Source organism: Vitis vinifera, chromosome 13 (assembly GCF_030704535.1).
Source record: "Vitis vinifera cultivar Pinot Noir 40024 chromosome 13, ASM3070453v1".
Classification (NCBI taxonomy): Eukaryota; Viridiplantae; Streptophyta; class Magnoliopsida; order Vitales; family Vitaceae; genus Vitis; species Vitis vinifera.
Genome location: NC_081817.1, coordinates 3,395,129 through 3,416,338, shown reverse-complemented (window position 1 = coordinate 3,416,338; position 21,210 = coordinate 3,395,129). Strand labels below are relative to the sequence as shown.

Genomic DNA, 21,210 nt, shown 5'->3' with positions numbered 1-21,210 from the left:
TCAACAAAAAATAATTCCAATAGGAATGAAATCTCACTCGTATGTGTGATTTCAATTGCTCTTGAAAGGAAGGTATTTCAATTCCTTTTGTGTAGGAAATGATATATAATTTATTAAAATTAATTTTATCATTACATTTTCCTTAGATTTTTATGACATTTTATGATTAATTTTCATTTATTAAGTAAATGTTAATTTTTTGAATATAATGTTCTTTTAAAATAAAAAATAAATTATTTTACATTGTATAAAGATATTATTATTAATTTATTTTTTCATTCATATTCCTATTATTGTCAAACGTTGATATGAAAATAATTAATCATTTCAACCTTACATCCCTAAAATTATTGGCAAACACTTATATGGAAACAATTAATCATTACATTCCTGGTCACCAAATTCATTTCCTCATTCTCATATGCTAAACATACCCTAATAGGAATTCCAAATGCCAAACAAACCGTAATAGGAATTTCATCTTCTACACAAAGCCCTCAAGTCAATCAAGTGGTAGACCCAAGGAACAGGATAAGCTTCACTACAAAAGCTAGACACTTAATGCCTGTTTGGAAATTATTTTCAAGAATTATTTCATGTTCTCTATAACCAAAAACAAGAAAACCCGTTTGACAACCAAAAAAACCATTTTCTATTTTTTACTATACAGAACAAAAAAACATAATATTTTCTAATAACATATTTTAATTATTTTCAATTGTTTTCTTAAGATTGTTTCAAAAAATAACAATGCAAACACATAGAATGATTAAAAATAAAATATAAAATATAAAAATTATTTTTAAAACATATTTAAAAATATTAAAAACAGATTAAAAACGTTTCAATTCCCAAATAAACTTTTGTTTTACAAAACATTATAAAACAATTTTCAAAAACTGTTTTTTAAAACAATTAACAAATAGGGCCTTAGTCTAGACATTTTTGTTGAGGAAAGTAGGAAAAGGAAAACAGCAAACCATCATCTGTGGTTTTCTAAGTAATGCCAGTATATACCTTAAACTGTGTTCCTATTGGCCCTCCAATAAATTCCTCTCATGCATGCTACCAGGCCATGTGCCTTAGTTTTTGAGAGGTCAAGATTGAAACACTAGAGAAAAGAGGAATGGAGAGGAATTTCCCGTCTCATTGGACTGTCCTAATCAACTAGGGAATGTTTTACAAACATATATAGTATGTTCTTGTTTTGAAATGAACGATGACTGAAGCTACTTGGTCATCTCAATGCCAAATGCTCAGCAAACGCGCATATGAACACAAAGAAGCCAAACATGAAGGTGTCATGAATGATTTTGGACAAAGAAAAAGACTCACATCCAACTTAAACAGGACAAGGTTTGGAACTGCAAACAGTGCAGCCAAGTCAACAGAGCAATATGCAGGTTAAGATTCGAAAGGACGATTTTTTCATGGATGCGGACAACTCAAAATTAGCAACCTACCCATTTGTTATTCATCCTAAATATTGATTAATCAACCAACAAGGCAATATGAATTTGACTTTGAGGAAGTCATGACAAGCGAATTTATGTATGCAAAAGCATAAATATTATAAAAGCATAATTAACCAAGCAAGATATCAAAAACTTCTCAGACATGAAACTCAGCTGTTCTAAGAAAAAGTGCTTTAGAAAAAGGAAAATAGTCAAATCCCATACATTAAAAAATTCTGGCCTCTCCTAAACACCAAAGGCTCTTTCCACCTGGTGACATTTGTACAGTCACGATCACAAATTCTACCTCTTTTTCTTCCTCTTTACACCCTTAAAACTTGTACAGTAATCTTATCTCCTCTGCAGGGGCATCAGGTGTGTTCACCATCTGAGCCTCAGCTAGCCTGATTCTAGGTATATCCTCAAACTAAACAATGTACAGTTTTAAGTACAACCAACAATTTTTATTTTCAACAGGCTCCTACTCATCCAAATAAATACAGAGCCATAGCTAGATATGAAAAGAAAGAGTAAAGAGAGAGGGCGCTCATACTAGTCTCAGTTAGCTGTACAACAAACTTTCCTATGAAATCTAAGCGGGAAGTGAAGACTGAACACCAATCCTCCTTTCTGCAAGAGATGAACACATAGTTAGAAACTTATTTCTGCAGTGAAGAATCATTCAACGTAAAATATAATTATACTTCTAACAGTTCTTCCCTACTTCAGGTCCAAAAAGATCTCAAGTCCAAGTGTCCGACCATATGGTGGGGATAAGTGTATATGCACGTTTGGGTTAATATGATTTATTGTTTACAATATCACAATACGGTACAAAGTGCAATGTGATCCCTTACAGAGAATTCTGGGAGAAGCGAAGATCTTTCGCTAAAGTTTAGATACACAATTTTTTGTTGCACCTTATTGTAAGAAAATGAATTGATATTAAATGTGTTTCAATCCTGAAATGATTGTTAATAAAATACAAGGAAAAAAAAGGATTGAATCTGTTCAATCCCTGCACTTCTGATAAAGGAATTTTGATCTTAACTATCAAGCTTCTTAAAAATAGGTTGCCAAGTGTTCTTGGAAATGTAAATGTTTTAACATACTTTTCATGGAAATTATCCCTACTATGCATTTGACTTGTTGAATGCTTTTTAGCAATCATCCAGACAGCATCTTACCAAGCTATGGCTTTGGGGCTCAGTAATGCTCAATTGACAGTTTGACAGCAAAATTTCATGATATAATATAAGAAAAATCATTTCACCAAAAATTTGCAAAATGAAGGATCTTCCAAACAAACAGTGATGGCAAAAGAACTACAAGGAATAATAAAGCAAGAGAATTAGTACCTCCAGCTGCCACAAGTTTCTCTACACGCGCAACTATATGCTTCCCATAAGTATATTTCTTCAGAGCATTCAAATGAACTTTTATTCGATTAAGGATCAGTTCAAGTTGCTGGTCATCACATGTCTCCAGCACTTTCTGTACAACATAGTTTGCAAACTGATCTTTCATCATCGCCTGAATCCAACAAGAGACAAGAAAATCAGGAAAATATATATGACCATGACCTAGACATTAAACAATTACAAAGCTGATGTAAGACAGTAGAGAGAAAAAGAAAATACGGGCGAGAAATAGAAGTAGAAGAGAAAAATTCCAAAGAATTACAAATATTATTAATCAAAGTCTAAACATTATTAATCAAAGTCTAAAGTGTTTAGCATCACCTTACCTATAGATATATAGACAAACCTAACTCTAGGAGGAAACTAATTTTAATAATCCTATAAATAATAACCACCCTAAAATAAACAATAAATAACAAAACAAAATATTAACACTTCCTATGTTATTCAATTCTTATATTTCTGTCTAACATAATTGTGTAATTTAACATCTTTATCTCCATCAAAGGCATTAGCGAATGAATTCCTAAGGAGCAATGTAGTATGAGCTGAACAGAGGTCACCAAAACAACGACAATGATTTCCAATCACTGAAGTATAGTTTCACAGTATGTAAACCTAAAAACAGCTGAAGGTCACATGAAACAAGGAACTTAAATCTTCCCCTGAAAACACTCACTTTGCTAGAGAAAGGAACAAAAGAATAGAGCCTCAATTCAAGTTTAGAGAGTAGATAGATACCCACACACACAGAGACATACATACAAGAAGGGAAAGAGAGACTCTACATCAACCAAAACTGTTCTACTCCAAATTTCCAACAAAGAATCCAAAGTTGAGAATTAGGATCCTTTCTGAGTCTCTGACAGTGGTGTGGTCAAGTATTGAGAACAAAGCCCAAGATACATTTGAAAGCATTGTCTGTTACAAGGTAAGGGATCCAATAGGTTCACTAGTCCTTTTTACATTGCCAGTTAAAATCAGTTTCTTAAGCATCATTGAGTAGACAACAGGATGGATTATTGATCAGAGAAGGAAGCCTGAGATATGTCAGGAGGCAAAATCTGTAATGGGTTAAGAAGATTAGATAGATTTATTGCTTCAAATCAGACTTCTTCACACAGATTTATTGCAGCTGTCAGTAATGGATTTTGAAACTGCAAGCATTGTGTGCACTATCTTATAAAAGAAAGGCCCTTCCAAGAATAAAACCATCTGTAAGATATGTACCAAACAATAAAGTGAAATAATTTAAGGAAAGCCCCATGATGGTGGCACCCAAAAGGATGATACATGTATTAGAAAATTACTATAGGCAAGAAAAATGTTGAGAGAAGCTTGAAGATGTTTTTCAATGTATCTAGCAATAAAGAGCACATGAACAACTGACAAACCTGAAGAGGCTCGTTTTCATCAGTGGAGCCAAGCATCTCATTCACCAGGATCTGACGTTCTGAAGGAGCTCCAAAAGTTAAACACTTTTCTACCACATTGGAGGCAAACTTCTGCTGGCTCATTTGAACTATCTGCCCAGCTAATTCATTAATTATAGAGGACCGTTCATGAGGCTTCCCATGCTCCAGAACATGCTATTAAAATAAATGCAAGCAATTAGAAAAGTAGATGCAAGAACTTCATAAAACATAAAATAAAAGACAAAATGAAAAATAACAGAAATTTCTTGATATTTTCCGCTTAAGGCACAGTGGATTCATCCCTAAAACAGTCTCAGAAATTGGGAAGGAAGCAAAAGGATAACTCAATACAGCCCAAAAGATTATTGGCATGCAAGAGCAGCTGCTACTAGAGTTCTGAGTAGACTTTAGAGTAGATGATTTTATATTAATAAGTCTCCTGAAAACATATATGCCAGTGTAGCTGGGAGGATACTGGAGTTTGCATTCACATGGCAGCAAATGAACTAAAGATCTGGAATATGGTTTAATCACAACAGAAAACAGGAAGTTTACCGTTTATGAGTAGCCTATCAAGAAGATCAAACTTTGAACTCTATATAGAGGGATTCAATGATATGGTAACGCAGCAGTTAGACAAGCATGGCTATCAATTTTCTCCAAACCCAACCATACAGCTACTGATTTGAAGGCAGGAAAAACATAAAGGTATTTTCTCCTCATAAAAAGTTCGTAGTCTAATGCCCAATCAGTATCAAAGAGTGCACTTCTAACAGATATTTACTTGGTTTGATAGGATGGAAAGGAATGGAAAGAGGTAATATGAAATTATGGGTTTGATACCAACTTACCCATGGAAGAAAGGGAAAAGAAATATAAGGTTTGATATGATTTCCTCCTGATTTCTCATGCAATTCTGCTATTCCAACAGATACAACTTCAGATGGTGTAGAATGTGCCACTAACAAATCTAAACCTCTTCTTTTTGAAGTGGAATAGAAAGCAACCAGGATATTCAGAGTCAAATAAGCGATTGTTGAATGCCAAGTATAATAGTGAGGGAGGAAGATCCATGCCAAGGAGATATATTAATTGGACACTAGTGTGGCAATCAACTTTGATGGATCAGTCAAGCAACCAAAAAACAAACATGGGGATAGTTATCCATGATTATACTGCACAGCCCATTGAAGCCTGTTGGGAAACTAATTCAGTTGTACAAGCTCAAGTCTTAGGCCTTAGGAATGGAATGGCAGAAGCTAAGATGGTATGTTTTAAAGGATATTGAGGCAGAGGGGACCTAAGGTTGCTTTGGATTGCACAGGAAATAAAAGTAGTATTTCTTGAAAGCAAATAATCTGAACATGGACCATAAAAAATTGAACACAGAATCAAGAATGAATGCTAAATTTAGTCATATCTCAAGGGAGAGGAACAGGCCCGCAGAGAAGATAGCACACTTTAGCCACAGATTTACTGAGGATAATGTTTAGGAGATTGATTGTCCTAGGAACGTAATGAATATGGTTGTAAAAGATTCTGTTGACAGTGTTCTGCCTAGTTGCTGAGGTGTATTATTCAGAGAGAGTCAAGAGACTCCAGAAAATTTATATTAAATAAAAAACAAACCAAAAAAAACACTAAAAACAAACAAGCAAGACCTGTTTTCAGGGGATTATCAATGGTTATGACTAGATGATTGTAAACAAAATTGACAATGGAATCTCACTCATCTCAAGAAAGCTCTTGTCTTGGTAAACAATGCCAATGAAACCAAGTCATTTCTCCAACCAACAGCAGAACCCCATATGTAAAGAAACATGAGGAATTGAAGAAAAAGCTTGCAAGAAATACAACAAACCTGTACAACATAATTCCCATATTGATCCTGAGCTAACATGCGGACAGACTGCAAAATCTCATCCATCATTATACGTTGGGTTTTTGGATCATGACAGTGCTCCAGGACTCTCTGTCACATGAAATCCGTGTCACTTTAGGCTCATATTCATTACTGTCTTTTGTTCATAGTTACAACATTCAAAATGTACTAAAAATAGTTTCTTAACCTGTATCACACGGCAACCATATGGATGTGTGGACAGTGTCACAACTTGATCATAAAATGTTGAGATAATAAATTGAATAGAATCTTGAGGTATGCATTCAATACACTTCTGGATAACATGGTTCCCATTTTGATCACGTACACAACGCATGACATTACCATCTAGCTCCATGACCATTTTAGTCTGCTGATCCAGATCTACAACTTCTATAGCCTGAATGGTTAAAAGAAAATCAGCAGCTGGATACTTACAAACATAACAAACAGCATAGATATAAATGTTTGATTTACTAACTTTGACTTGTAAACTTGTTTAACTAGTTTTCTCTACAAGGAGACAGATGACTTCTTTCCTCAACCACATCCCCCATTCTCCCCACCAACACACACATAACAACAAAAGAAAGAAAAATTAAATCTTTATACACCTATGCAAAACAAAGAGGGAAGTAAATACATTTGGTCAGCAACACCAATTTTCAATGTGCTTAGGTTGCTAGATGCCATATTCATTGACTGGTTTTCAGGGAAAAAGGAAATAAGCAAAGTTCAAGTGTAACAAAGTTGGACATAACACAAGGTAAGGTCCAATTTGAAGATCAGAAAATCCAAAACTATGGGGCTATTTAGGACATCAAGAAACTTGGCTGGCAAGAGATGAACCCACCCCATTTTCTCAAAATCATGTGATAGATACCAAGAATGAAAAACCTTTACAAAAGTACTTTGTTATCCACCATTCTCAAAACCAGCTTTCAGCTGGTTCCCACCATTTCAGCCAACCATATCTTAGCATAATGCTGGTTGGCCCACTTTCTACATCTTCCAATCTACCCCTAGAGATATGGAATAATGCTATTTAGCTTTTATCCTCCACACAGACAGACACGAAGACAGCAAGGAAAATGAAGAGCAATTGCAAATCTCAGAAGAAAACCCAGATATAAAAAAAATATACGAGAGATAAGAGTTAAAAAGTCATTCATCAGAAAATTGAAGATACCTTCTGGATTACTCGACAGCCATACATTTGAAGGCTAAGGGTTAATACATGCCCAGTGAGTTGGTCAGCCAGTTCCCTTATTTGGGATGCAGTCCCATGCTCAAAAAACTGAAAAGACAAACATCAAATGTTAGCCATACATAAAAGTTATTCTGCAATTTACTTTAGCTTTAGCACAATCACATAACATGCTAAAACAAGCTCATGGAAGGCAAAACCAAGCTACCTTCTGGATCACATAGTTACCAAAGACATCAGTCATTAGAGAAAGGGCTTGGGGCATAATTTCATGGAAAACCATGTCCTTTTCTTCTGTTGTTGCAGTCTCGAGTTTTTGTTGAATAAACCGACTTCCATACTGATCAGCACTGCTCAGACAAGGTGGTAAATCAAAGGATTAAAGTTGTGTACGCTTGGATTAAGTAACAGGACAAAAATTTAGCCTGTATTACGTACCTGAACTCAACAACATGACCGGAAATTTCTGAAAGTTCAAAACACTTAGTTTTATTGCTCTTAAATTCATCCAGCAATGAGGACACAAAATTATCATCCAAGTTACCACCAGCTTCTGAGTGCCAAGCTCCCATGACACCCCCAGCCAAGTTCCTCATCCCAGAGGGAAATCGCATATTCCGCTCATTGTGTCTGACAGGACTACCAGATCCAACAGGAGAGTTTGGAAGAAGGGGACCCGCTAATGGGCTCCCAGGATAAGACATGCCAAGACCAAATTGTGGGTTTCCATAATAACCATGATTCATACTACTAGATTTACCAAGGTAAGGAACACCATACTGTGATTTCTGAGATGTAAGCAATGCCCCTAGGTAAGCTTTCTGAAGTCCAAGCAAATCCATGTATGAACTGCCCATGTATTCCCTGTCCATTGTTGGGTCATTAAGAGCCACACCCTGTGTGGCAGCATACTCAGCTGATCTTAAGTACTGAAGATACAATGGATCCACAACGGGCACCTGAAGAGCATTTCCTGTAGTGTGGTTTCCCACTCTAAGATTCTGCAGTTCTGATGCTGCAGCCATTAAATTTGGTCCTAAATTCAAACCTCCACCCAGTGCTCTAGAGTCCATGCCAGTGACTCCCATTGCTGATGCAGCAGCAACATTTTCAAACAAAGGTGGCATGTTGCCACTGCCATGCTGGCTTCCCATCATGGATGGTGATGCAGGATTAAAAGTGTATCCACTTAAACCATAGTTTGAGAATGAGGAATTCACATTATCCACATTCTGATAGTGAGAAGGTAAACTTCCTCCACTAGTGAGAGTTGGTGTGGATGGCCCTTTTAAGAATGAGTTAGCAGATGAAGCAGACGATTTCTGAAGTTCAACTTGTCCCTCAGCTAGAAGGGCAGACTTGTTCAGATCCATCCCCACCCCACTGCCTTTACCCATATTTGAATATGATCCTTTGGCTGATTGGGGAACAGAATGTAGATGAAAATTCCCAGATTCAGACTTATTTAAGTACGAATGGTGTTTTATATGGTTCTGATCGCCTTGCAAGTTGAAGAGGTTCTTGTGGTCATCAATCTCATGCTGTATTTGTGACCGGGAATGATTCTCTCCATCCACCATACCATTGGTACTCAGATTCAAGCCAGACAAAGCAGCTACCAGATCTGCAGACTCGCCAATACCAGGTGGGACACTATTGAATGAGTTTGAACCATTACCACTCCTTTTGTCCATAGAGCTAGTCCTTCCTCCTCCCACAGTTGGAATTCGAGGACTAGGAGCCCTAGCTACAAGTTGAGGATCAGGTGTGGTGCTTCTTGACAAAGAGGCACCTAAAGCAGAAGCATAAGTATGGGACGCTGAAGAAGCAACATTTTGCACTGCAGATATGGCTTGAATTTTTGTGCCTGACCGTAAAGCATCCATAGATGCCAATTCATGATGCAAATGAGAAAACTGAGCTTCAGAAGTTTCAACATTATCATCAAATGCATTGCGGCTAGCAGGCCGAGAAGGGTGCCGAGAGACAGATGTAGCATGACCTATATCATCCTGCATTGAAAAACTAGGTTCTTACTTCAAGCTAAAAGAAAATGCCACTTCTATAAAAATAAAAAGACTTGGTTTTGGAATCTGACTCAGTTTCTTGACCTGCCTACAGGGCTATTACAGGGGTATGCATACAAGGCTTTTGCCAATCATATCAACCAAACTTAACAATAATGACAATGAGTACACCAAAAGAGACTGAAGTAACAAAGTCATACACGCAAATAAAATAAAACAAAATAGTAGTAGAAGCAAATAAAGTAACAAACTCATTCCTAAGTCCTAACAGTGTCACAAAAATAAATCTGCAAATTTGAAAAGAAAAGAAAAACACAATATGCATTCAAATTAGCAAACAAAAAATACAAGAACATTTTATCAGAGTAGACAGTTCCTATTCTGTTACCACCAAATCCACTAAATGCATATCAATTGAATTCACAGTTATAAACAATGTAATAATCATAGCATATTCTGAGCTTATAGAAGTTCTATTTCCAACAATTGGAACATGAAAACATGTTGAATCAATTTTATTTTTTTTTTTTTGATAGGTAAATAAGAGACTGTATTACTAATGCCTAGAAGCGGTGAAAAAAGTACACACGAAGTATACAAACAACGCCCAAGAAGCTAGACAAAAAGAAAGACAAAAACCTTTCTCCTAACTAGACAAAAGTCACTCTATAAAATCAATCATAGACAAAGAATGATCCTCTAAATACACCCTACCCCAATTCACAAAAGTGTACAAAAAGGAAAGTTTTAAAACTTGGTCAAACCGTTCTATCATTGAACACTCTTTCATTTCTTTCCTTCCATAAGGTCCACATTAAACAAAGAGGGGCAGCCCTCCAAGCCTTTTTGTTTCTCTCACTCACAAAAGCACCATGCCAACCAATCAAATTCCTTTTGATTGAGGAGTGCAAGATCCACTGCACATCAAATAGAGAGAAAAGCAAGCTCCATAGCATTGTAGCCTTCTTACAAAATAGGATCAAGTGGTCACTGGTTTCCTCTTCCACTTTACACAAGTAACACCTATTCGGCATATACCAGCCCCTTCTTTTGAATCATTCACTTACGCTCATTTCTGAGTAAGATTAATTGCTTTGGGTGAGCATTAAGTCAGCTCCCTCAATGAAAGTTTCCATGATATATTAGCCATCTCATTCTATCATCCCTTGCAAGAAACTGGAATGTGAAAAAGGCAACTGAGTTAACTGAGGAAGGTCCAAAGCAAGCTCCAATAATGAACAAATAATCTTGGAGAATTAGAAAGAAGTTGACTAGGAAACAATGGTGGTCAGACTCAAAACTGAGGAGAGGTTTTACTTTTTCTCATGGTGGAGAAGTGGGAAGCACGTATGTTATCAAGTCCTGAAAAATGAAATGCTTGCATATAGGGACGCAGAAAGGAAAATTAAAAAACGAATATATAGAAAGTAAAGCCAGTTGAGTTTATCCATTTCCTACAACTAACAAGCACTTGAAAACAAGTTAATCCACATTTGCAAGATTGAATAACAAAATCAATTCCAATTGCTTTGACATTTCTACAAATATGTCAGAAACTTGTAAGAATTCAAGAACTTGCTAAGCAACATGTATTTCCTTTTTCCTTTTTTTTTTCCCTTGTTTTGATAAGCACACAGTATGTGTATATATTTTTTATAACCAAGGAACCTTTCATGGCCAAACCCTTAGGTCTCTCCATGCAGACCCAAACCTCGGGGTGTTGACTACACCTGCAACAACCAGAACCGGATAAATCAGGATATGATCAGTGGCAGGATAGGAACCTGAGACCATGTGCTTCTTATTAGGACCACAGCTCCCAGCATTCACCTTGACCAACAGGGCTACCCTGGTGGGCCCACAAAGTATGTGTATATATAAGAAAAGCTACGAGAAGGGCACACAAAAGTTTATAGGGCATATACAAAGGGTGCCACACAAAAAGATCCAAAAAGAAAGGCCTAGAACCATCTAGCCCCTACTTCAAACCTACCCAATCAACAAAATCCATCATAGACATAGATGTCTCTTCTATACAAGCCTGACACATTCCAAAAAATTGTACATAAAAAAGGATTTGAGAAATTGTTCCCAATTTTCCACATTTTCAAATGCTTTCCAATTTCTCTCCCATCAATTTGTCCAAAAAATACACAAGCAATACCTATTTCCTTTTTCCATTTTCTTTTTTGTTGATAAGAACACAGTATGTATGTATGTATATATATATAAGAAAAGCTACAAAAAAAGCTACAACAAGGGCACACCAAAGTTTATAGGGGGTATAAAAAGGGCACCCTGCAAAAAGATCAAAAAAAGAAAGGCCTAGAACCATCTGGCACCTACTTCAAACCTAACCAATCAACAAAATCCATCATAGACATAGATGCCTCTTCTATACAAGCCTAACACATTCTAAAAAATTGTACATAAAAAAGGATTTGAGAAATTGTTCCCAATTTTCCACATTTTCAAATGCCCTCCAATTTCTCTCTTGTCAAATTGTCCAAAAAATACAAAGCAATACCTATTTCAATTGAAATTAATTTGATATTCTACCATGCCACAACGACATGAAGTGACTAACAAAGATTTAAAATAGGGAGAGGAAGCATACAAGCACCTTGACAAAACTGATATTCATTTGCATATGAGATATCAATATTAACTGCAACTACACTCATATTTCAAAAAATGATAGTAAAGTGTAGGCAGCAATTCCTCTCCAAATCCGGTGCCTTCTGCTCCCTGAACCAATCACATTTCAAGAATTCATGGTTCAAATAATTGGTTGTCACCTCACTAAAAAGGCCACAAATTGAGTTAATTAATTGCTGCACTTTCTGAGGAAATAACAGGCATGTCGCTGTACACAGCATTGACATGGCATGATCATACCACATAATTGGCAATGGACAATCACAGAGGAGCAAAACTATTAATATTAAGCAAATGATGAATGATCAAAAATGTAAACACTGATGCACTTCAGAAAAAACCAAAATAGTATAGCATAATAACACAAAATAATTGGTGGGGGTGAATAGAGAGGATCCAAACCATCAATATTTTTTTTTTTTTTGATAAATAAAATCAAATGCATTAAAAAATAAAAGCACCACAAGTACACTGTACGTATACAAAAAGCGCCTTAAAGCACAAAAATGATCCAAACCATCAATATTAACTGAACATTGAAATTCAAAGTCAGAAAGCATTAAGGAACTACAATGATGTGGCATGATTACATGACATAATCAATCACAGACAACTGAAAGGGGGTCAAACCATTCATATAAGGAAAAAATGAACACCCATAGGGGGAAAACATTAAAGGACGTGAGAAAGAACTACAATGATGTGGCCCACTGATAAGACATAATTAGCAGTTGACAATTGGAGAGGAACAAAACATTAATATCAAGTAAACAACAAACATTCAGGGTTAATAAACAATAAACAACTTCAGAAAGACTCCAATATAATCGGCACTATAAATCAGAGGGGAGGAACCAAAGCAAAATATCAAGAAAACTATGAACATCCATGGTAAACATCAAGGCACTTTAGAGAGAACCAAGTTCTATTACAAGATCAAATCCTAGTGGGAAGCCTAATTGGTTTGGAATTTCCAAAAATATCATTGAATCAGCCAGAAGCCTATATATAAAGTCAATTCACTAACATGAACACAAAAGTTAACAATAGAAGCAAAGAAATATTAGATGAAAGAAAGTGCCTTAAAAAGATCAAAACAGATAAAGAAGCTATATTTTGGAATAACAATATTTGGAACACTAATGAAGTACACAAGATTAAACTTTTGGAGAAAATGGAAGTTTCAGAGTATGAAAGGTGATGGGAACAAGCACTTTACAGAAGAAAGCATCATACTAACATGTACCGATATCACAAATAAATGAAATTAAGGACTTCGCAACAACAAATGATCTCAGTAACATCATACACAAATGAACCTGACAAAAACTAGATTGATCAATGAGATTCACCTGGATGATTTCAGCGAGACTCTTCTGTCTGCTACCTAGCCCCAACCCCGGCAACCCAATCAGTCCATCGCCACCCCATTCCACCCCCTGGGCTTTCCTTGACTCTGCCCCATTCTCGTCTTTTTGCCCATTAAAACCCGGCTGCATTAAAAATAGCGATGACCCATTACCATCACCGCCTCTACCCACCTTTCTCCGATCCCCAATCCCTCCCACTGATGATGAACTCCCACTGCCGCCACCGCCGGCTCCTCCTCCGTGCAACCGCTGCGCAAAGCGCCAATCCTCCTTCGATAGCCGTGGTGGTGGGAGTCGAGGATTCAAATTCACATTCGAATAGTAATAATTAACATACGCTGGATCGGCGCGGAGCTCCTCCTCCGACGCAAACCCTGTATCGCTGCCATCGCCGCCGCCACCGAATAACCCTCCTACGGCGCTCAACGAACCTTCAACGGTGGGCGGCGCCGAACCACTTCGGTATATACTGAGCTCCTTCTCTCGATCACTCGCCGCCACCTCCTGCCGCCGCTGCTCCCGAATCAACAGCCCCAAATCCTCTCTGTATTCAGCGTTTCCCGGCATCGATCGCATTCCGATATCGGACATCATCTTGGAATAAGTATCAGTTATCATCACATAATAAAAATAGCACCACAGCTGTGTAAAGCTTCGAACTTTAAACCAAAAAATAACAATAGATCAATATTAGAGCTCAAAAGAGCGTTAAATGGGTATGAAGAAGCTGATTTTCTTGATCATAACTGTGAATCTAAAGCTCTACAAAACAGAGAAACCATTAGCTTTGGATGAAAAGCCACAAAAAGGGTATGTTAAAGGCTGTGTTTTTTAGTCCAAATTCACTCATACATATAGAGATCGGATTGAAAATGAACAATCTTTGTGGGTCTCTGGTGAAGAGAGTGGATGATCTTTGATGGGTTTGGCCATTTTTCGAGAGAGGGAGAGAGAGAGGGGGGGGACTGAGAGAGAGGGAAAGAGAAAGCATTACAGTGATGAATGGGGGAGTGATAAGCACGAGTGCTGGTGAGAGGAGAGCCGTTGGATTTCGGTTGTGAAGGGTGGAGATTGATTTTTGGGGGATTTGTTCTTACAGGAGGGTCTTTAGGGTTTTATTGCAAGGATTAAATGCTGCAATGTTGCTTTGGATTTTCTTTTCCCTTTTTTGTCTATTTTATTTTATTTAGATACTGTTATCTGGACACCCCCTTTTTTTCTTTTTCCAATTCTGGGAGGATACTTTCTTTTTCTTTGGTAAATAAAGCTTCTTAATTTAGAGATTAGATTTTGGCATTTTGCATTCCAAATGAGATTTTTTTGGTTGCCAATTTTGAAGGATAAAATAGAATTAGCAAAAATAATTTCATTTTCTTCTTCCATATAAAAATCAAATAATTTTAAAATATATAAATTTTAAATTAATTTTATTGATACATAATTTTTTTCCCCATTTTCTATAATAAACATAAGAAAAAATATTTTCCTTAGTAATATTTGTTTTTCCAAAAAATTTAAAGAAAATAATAAAAATAAATTTAAATTTAAATTTAATAAATTATTTTTATATACTACTTTAAACATATTTCAATTATTTTAACTTTTTGTTAAGATGGAATAATTTAAAGGAACATAAATTTTTAATTATATTTAATTTTTATAATACAATTTTCAAATACTTATATCCAACCATGTCTACTATTGGGCGGTTAACCCAAATAAGTTATCACTGCTTTAAAATATATATATATATATATATATATAAGGTTAAAGGAAAAAAATTATTTGAAGTTATAAATGTGAACTCTCTTAACTTGTAAACACGTATTAAAGTTACAATGACTCATTTGGACACAACTTATTATATAATTAATTATGAAAAAATTACCTTTTTTTTCTCATTGTCTCGGTACATTCCACGGGCCGACAATAACGCTGACCATAACCTAAATATATTTTTATTTTTCTCAACGTTTCTTGAAATTAAACATAACATAAAGTTGTATCTAAAAATTATAGTCATATTGTGTACAAAATTAAAATAAAATATCATAAAATTTATCGGTATAAGAATAGAATCAATGAAACAAACAAAAAAAACAATAATTTATATGAAATTGAATATTAAAACAACATCTTCTCATATAAAAGGAATTTGTTTTTTTTTTTTTTTTCATCCATATCATTTTCATGAGCCATTTAATTTGTATTTTATATTTTGTAAATTACCCATTATTCTCAGATTTGGGAGATTGTCTTTCCTGCATTGCACTCTTCAAATAAACTTGTTACTCCACTATAGAGCTAAAAAGGGCTAAGTCCAAAATACCTTCCAATTAACAAAATTAATTACATGAACTAGCAATTCCCAAAAAATTAAGGAATTTATTTATTTATTTTTATTTATTTATTATTTTTTTGTATTTCTCTAGGTATAAAACAAAGTTCCCAGCCAATTGGGATCAACATCCAAAATCCAACACACATTTAATATTAATTAAAAATAACAAAATAATAATCTTATTGTCAATCTGTTGACGTCAATGGCCTAGATTATAACTAAAAATGGATAAGTTGACTTTTTTTATATCAAATATAAATTTTGCCCCATTCTTTTCTACTACACTTTTGGGATAAATTTATTTTGAAAGGACTCATTTAATAACTTAAAGTGACTTTATATATTAAAGTTATTTAATTAAAAAAAACCTTAAATTATATTTAATTTATCATTTAAAACTTATTTATATAGCTTTAAGAAATAGACATTTGGGATTTAGAAAAAAAAATATTTATTTTTATATATTAGTTTGTCTTAATTTTAAAAGTACAATATTAAATTATCAAGTATATTTAATATGTTTAAATAAATAAATAGAAAACAAAGAAGTAATGAAAAAATTAAATTCTTATTTGTTCATAGTTTTTAAAACTTGTTTTTAAAAATTATTTTTAAGTTGAAAAACAAAATATAATCCCATTTTACCTATATTTTCTGAAACTTGTTTTCAAAAATTATTTTTTATTTTTTAATTTAAAAATAATTTTTAAAAACAAATTTAAGAAAACATAGTCTAGGTCATGTTTTCTTTTTGTTTTAAAAGTTATAAAAACAACTCATATTTATTATTTAAAAATTGTTTTCTATTTTACTTTACTTGTTTTCAAAGAATAATAATAAAATAATATTAGAAAATTTTAAAAACAGAAAAATAATAAATCGATTTTAAATTATACGGCCAAACAGTTATTTTTTAGTATTTTATAAAAATAAGGATATTTAACAAGTTGTTTTTAAAAAGAGATTTAGAAAAACATATATAATTTAAAGAAATATTATATTTGAAAATTTTTTATATCTACATTAAATAATGAAAAAAGAAAGAAAATGACATCTTATTCAATTTTATTTATGTTTTTTAATTTTTTATATTTTTTATTTTTAAAAATTGATAAACAATTTCTGTTTGTTTTCTAAAAACCATTTTTTTTTTATTTTTAAAAACTGTTTTTAAAAAACAACGATCAAATAATGTAAAATTTTTTAAAAATATATATATTTTTTTTAAATCACAGGCTCTAAGTTTAAGCTAAATAAAATTTTTCCTTAATATTGATAAGATTTTATTTTAGCTTTACATTAAAAAAAAAAAAAAAGGATTTCTTTAAAGAATATGTAAAGTTTATTTATTTTATTATTTTTAAAATCACTACCATACAGGGATATTTAGTCATGGTATGGTTGCCACGTCATCTTCCGAAATCTAGAGATGTCGAAGGCCCACGCGCTTCTTCAGAGCACGGAGAATCCACTACCCAGAGATCCACACGTGGCAGTCAGGTGAAGGCCATGTACGGACGGTGAGTCCTTTTTCTCTTTCTGAGAGTGGGTCCCATTTCCAATCTATTGAAATGCGCGTGGGACAAATCACCTTTTCGGTGTAAACTCCACCAATAAGGAAATGTCCAAAATAGGCACAAGGCACACCCCTTTTGTCTCTATAAAAATAAGAAAACTAAAAATAAAAAATATATTAATTTAAAATAAATAAATAAATAAGGCAAAATTTATGCATCTCCTTTCTGTTAAGAATATTTGCACAATGGAGAAAAATTCAAATATCTTAGCCACAATATTTTTATTTTTTAAATATGTTTTAAAAGATCATATAATAAAAACTTAATAAAAATATGTCCTAATTTTTGGAATATGTTGCATGAATAGGCTTTTAGTAAGAATATTTGGAACATGATCAAGATCTTATACAAAATGTGTTTTATTTGTAAAATATGTTTTAAAAGATGTATAAAATTTGCATCTTCTAGTTTGATTAAAACAAATTAATTATTTAAAATTAAATTTGTTGAGACTCTTCATATTTCCTTTTATTGCATATTATTTTTTTTATTTGGGTTGTCATTAGTCCTAAAAGTTTCATCATTAGGGCAGTGCTATTTCAAGCAGAAATCATTATTCCTTTTATTATTAATTTATTTTTAGGCTTTGGTTATGGAAAAGAAAAAAAAATGTTATAAAAAATGATTTTATCATGTTTTGTAAACTACAGTAAATTAATGATAGAAAAATCAAATAATTTAATATTAAAAAATGATATATTTGAAATTTTCTTTTCTTTTCTTTTAAAATAAAGGATAAATAAAAGTTCATTATATCTATAAAGTTTTCGACATAATTAAAAAAAAAAGTCTGAAAAAAACTATTGTATTATTACTTTCATGTGAAGCTATTTTAAAAAGTCATAAGCATTATAATAAAAACTTCCATAACACTTTTAAAAGATTCGTATGTAGCTTAAAAAATAGCTTTTGGCTTTTAAAAAATCAATTTAAACAAGACCTTAACGTACTTGTGTTATATGTCTAATGCATATGTGTCGTATACATTTATAATTTTATATTATAGGATAAACCTAATAAATCTGTAGGTGTTTTATCTTGCCACATTGATTTCTATATTAATATATAATAGCAATGACTTAACATCGCATGTGAAGCACATTTTTATTGTCAATGATTTTTATAATGAATTCTATAAACCTTGTAAATTTAAAAGAATGCATCTTCTTGGTTTGCAGCAAATGACATGCTAAGGAGTGTAATACACTCATCTACAAGTCTTTGTTTGTGTAAAAAATAAAAAGATTAAAATTATGTCATGTTATACTGCATTGTACTTTTAGTGTATTTGTATCATAATATAAAGGCATTTTCATTCTATCTTGGCTTATATATTAATGCATCATATCAACCTATTTGTATTGTATATTTAGTGAATTACTAATGAAAATGTTTTTTCTAGTGAAACATATAAGCCAAGTGAAACATTGGTTTACAGTATATAACATTGTAATAATAAAAATACAACTAACCTTAAGAGGTGGCTCAGTTGGTCCCGTCTTGGGTTTACTCTCCAATAGTCATCACTTTGAGTCCCAGTAGAGCCATTGGAGGGTTTACCCGGTCAATAACTTCAGGGTCTCCCGGGATTAGTTGAGGTGCGCGTAAACTGACTCGAACAACTAATTTTAAATTAGTTAATAAAGGACAAAAAAACATTTTTAGTTTAGCAATTTAATAAACAACCATGATAAGAAAAGAATTTCACACTAAGCACACCAAATATATAAGGAAAAATCACCTATAAAGTCTCCTAAAAAGTTTGCAAAGGTAAAAAACCATGTATCATACAATTGTAAATTATTTTATTAAATATGAAAGAAATATTGGATTGTGAAGTCAAAATTAGTCTCATTGTACTACATGGAGGATGTCGAGGGTTGAGCTCCCTACTAACATCACAATGGTTGAACTACTCAATTAGCTCACATGGATTGAATAGGGAAGTGTCCCTTGGAGATTTATTTATTCATTTATTTTTTAAATAATATTTTTGCTCCTATAGCTATTGTATTTAACCCTCTTATAATTCAAAGTTAAAAAAAAAAAAAAAAAAGGTGAAAAAAATAGGGTACAAGCACAATTGAGAGAAGAAAAAACAGTTTTCACTATTATAAACTTTTTATATTCATTTGATTAGTGAATTATCAATTATCAAGTGTTGGTATGCCTCGTGAATGTAGGGATTGCATTGATAATCAAACTACATTATTATTTTTTTTTTTCTTATTTGTGCCTCTATGTGTGTGTTACTATGTTAATAAGGAACATGTAAATAGTGTTCTCTGATCCAAATGCATCTACTCCTATGGGAATGTGCTACAAGGGATGTTCAAATGTTTGAACATGTTATAGACATTTGAATATTCTTGACATCTAAAAGTCCACCAATATTTTTGTAAATGTAACTTTCTTTTTCAACACTTTCTAAAAAATTCCAACTTCTTGATATTCAACAATCGTTTCTTATATTCTAATATATTCATGGTAAATGCATCTTGAATTTAAATTGATTATAAAGTGGTTTGAAATCAATTATAGTCATAGAACTCGACCCTGACATTCTTTGTGTAGCACAATAAATTTGATTTAAGCTTCATAATTCAACATTCCTTTCATGTTTAATGGATTAATTTACAAGTGTGTGACATGTGACATTTTACATTCACAAACTATATGAGAGACCCTATAGATGATTATTCCTTATATATTTGGTATTCTTTGCGTGATATTGTTTTTTTCCAATTGAGTATTAAATTGCTAAACTAAAAAAATTGAATTAAAAAAAAATGGTATAAATTACTTGGATTCACCCCATTAGCTAGATTCATAACCAATAACCAATTAACAACTAGGAATATCAAATATGGATGCAACTGCCCTTGATTTTTCCCTTCTATACAATATAATTTTTCTTATTTGTATTGAATTTCTCTTTCCTTGTGATTGAGATAGGGTAGCAGTTGAATGCAATAATGTAGCAGGTTTCTGTGAATTCATTATGTTAGGTGGGAAATTAGTTAATGGGTTCAATATGTCTTGATTAAAAGGAGAGAGATTTGTACAAAGTAATAAAGTTAGGCATGTGATCCTCTGAAAAAAACTCCAACCCACATTAAAATTATATGATTCTGTGTTTACTCCCCTTCAAATGCCTGAGAATATGCCTAGTGATTTGACAAGAAAATCCAACAAAATAAATCAAAGCAACTTGCCTAGAGCTGCATTAAGTCTACTACCATGCATACCTAACCATCTCAGCATTAAAAGTTCAAATTTCATTCTATGTACCATCACAATGGCCATGTGATGATACATGTTACAGTAGAAATTTATATCGAACTCGTCTTTTTAGAAGATTAATTCACCATTTTCATGTTGGCTTTGTTTTTTCCAAAAGAGAAATTTACTTTTATATTGAAGTCGTCTTTTTAAAATCGTTTAGTCGGGCTATTAAACCCTGACTATGGCCTCCTCTCCTTCGCCTCCTAAAAGCTCAGTCATGACCTTTCGCCATCAGATTATGGTGCCTGATAGCAGAAAATGGAGTTGGAGTAGTAGCACCATTGGTTTGTTTAGAGAAGAACTTAAACGTTTGCCCTAATTATGGGAATGACAGTGGTTGCTGAACATTAATGGATCATATGAATGCAGCCTATGAATAGAACACGCGACATGAACCTAACTCAACACTCTGCCGTCCTTCGCCACATTAACTCCGTTCCATTGTGTAACCTCCAAATACGTGGTGCAGTCTTATATATATGTTTTCTAAAACTATATGTGGTGGTAATTAGAATATTGTATGAAGTAAGCATAATTTTGAGCAGGCAGCAATAGGAAGGATGACTATATCAA

At 33.3% G+C, this 21,210-nt stretch overlaps 1 protein-coding gene across 2 annotated transcripts; it reads right to left on the bottom strand.

Annotated features, from left to right (window-relative positions):
• Positions 1–1,629: 1,629 nt before the first annotated feature.
• LOC100265064 (pumilio homolog 2) lies at positions 1,630–14,589 on the bottom strand. Of its 2 annotated transcripts, XM_010660238.3 has the most exons (9): positions 13,417–14,589; positions 7,818–9,391; positions 7,588–7,729; positions 7,362–7,469; positions 6,360–6,572; positions 6,152–6,262; positions 4,270–4,464; positions 2,813–2,987; positions 1,630–2,084 (listed from the first exon to the last, which is right to left on the bottom strand). In XM_010660238.3, the coding sequence occupies exons 1-9, from the start codon at positions 14,050–14,052 to the stop codon at positions 2,047–2,049; spliced, it is 3,192 nt and encodes a 1,063-aa protein (XP_010658540.1). In that variant the 5' UTR covers positions 14,053–14,589; the 3' UTR covers positions 1,630–2,046. The 2 variants fall into 2 exon arrangements, with proteins under 2 accessions (XP_010658540.1, XP_059597450.1); XM_059741467.1 differs by having other exon boundaries at positions 1,630–2,987.
• Positions 14,590–21,210: the final 6,621 nt, after the last annotated feature.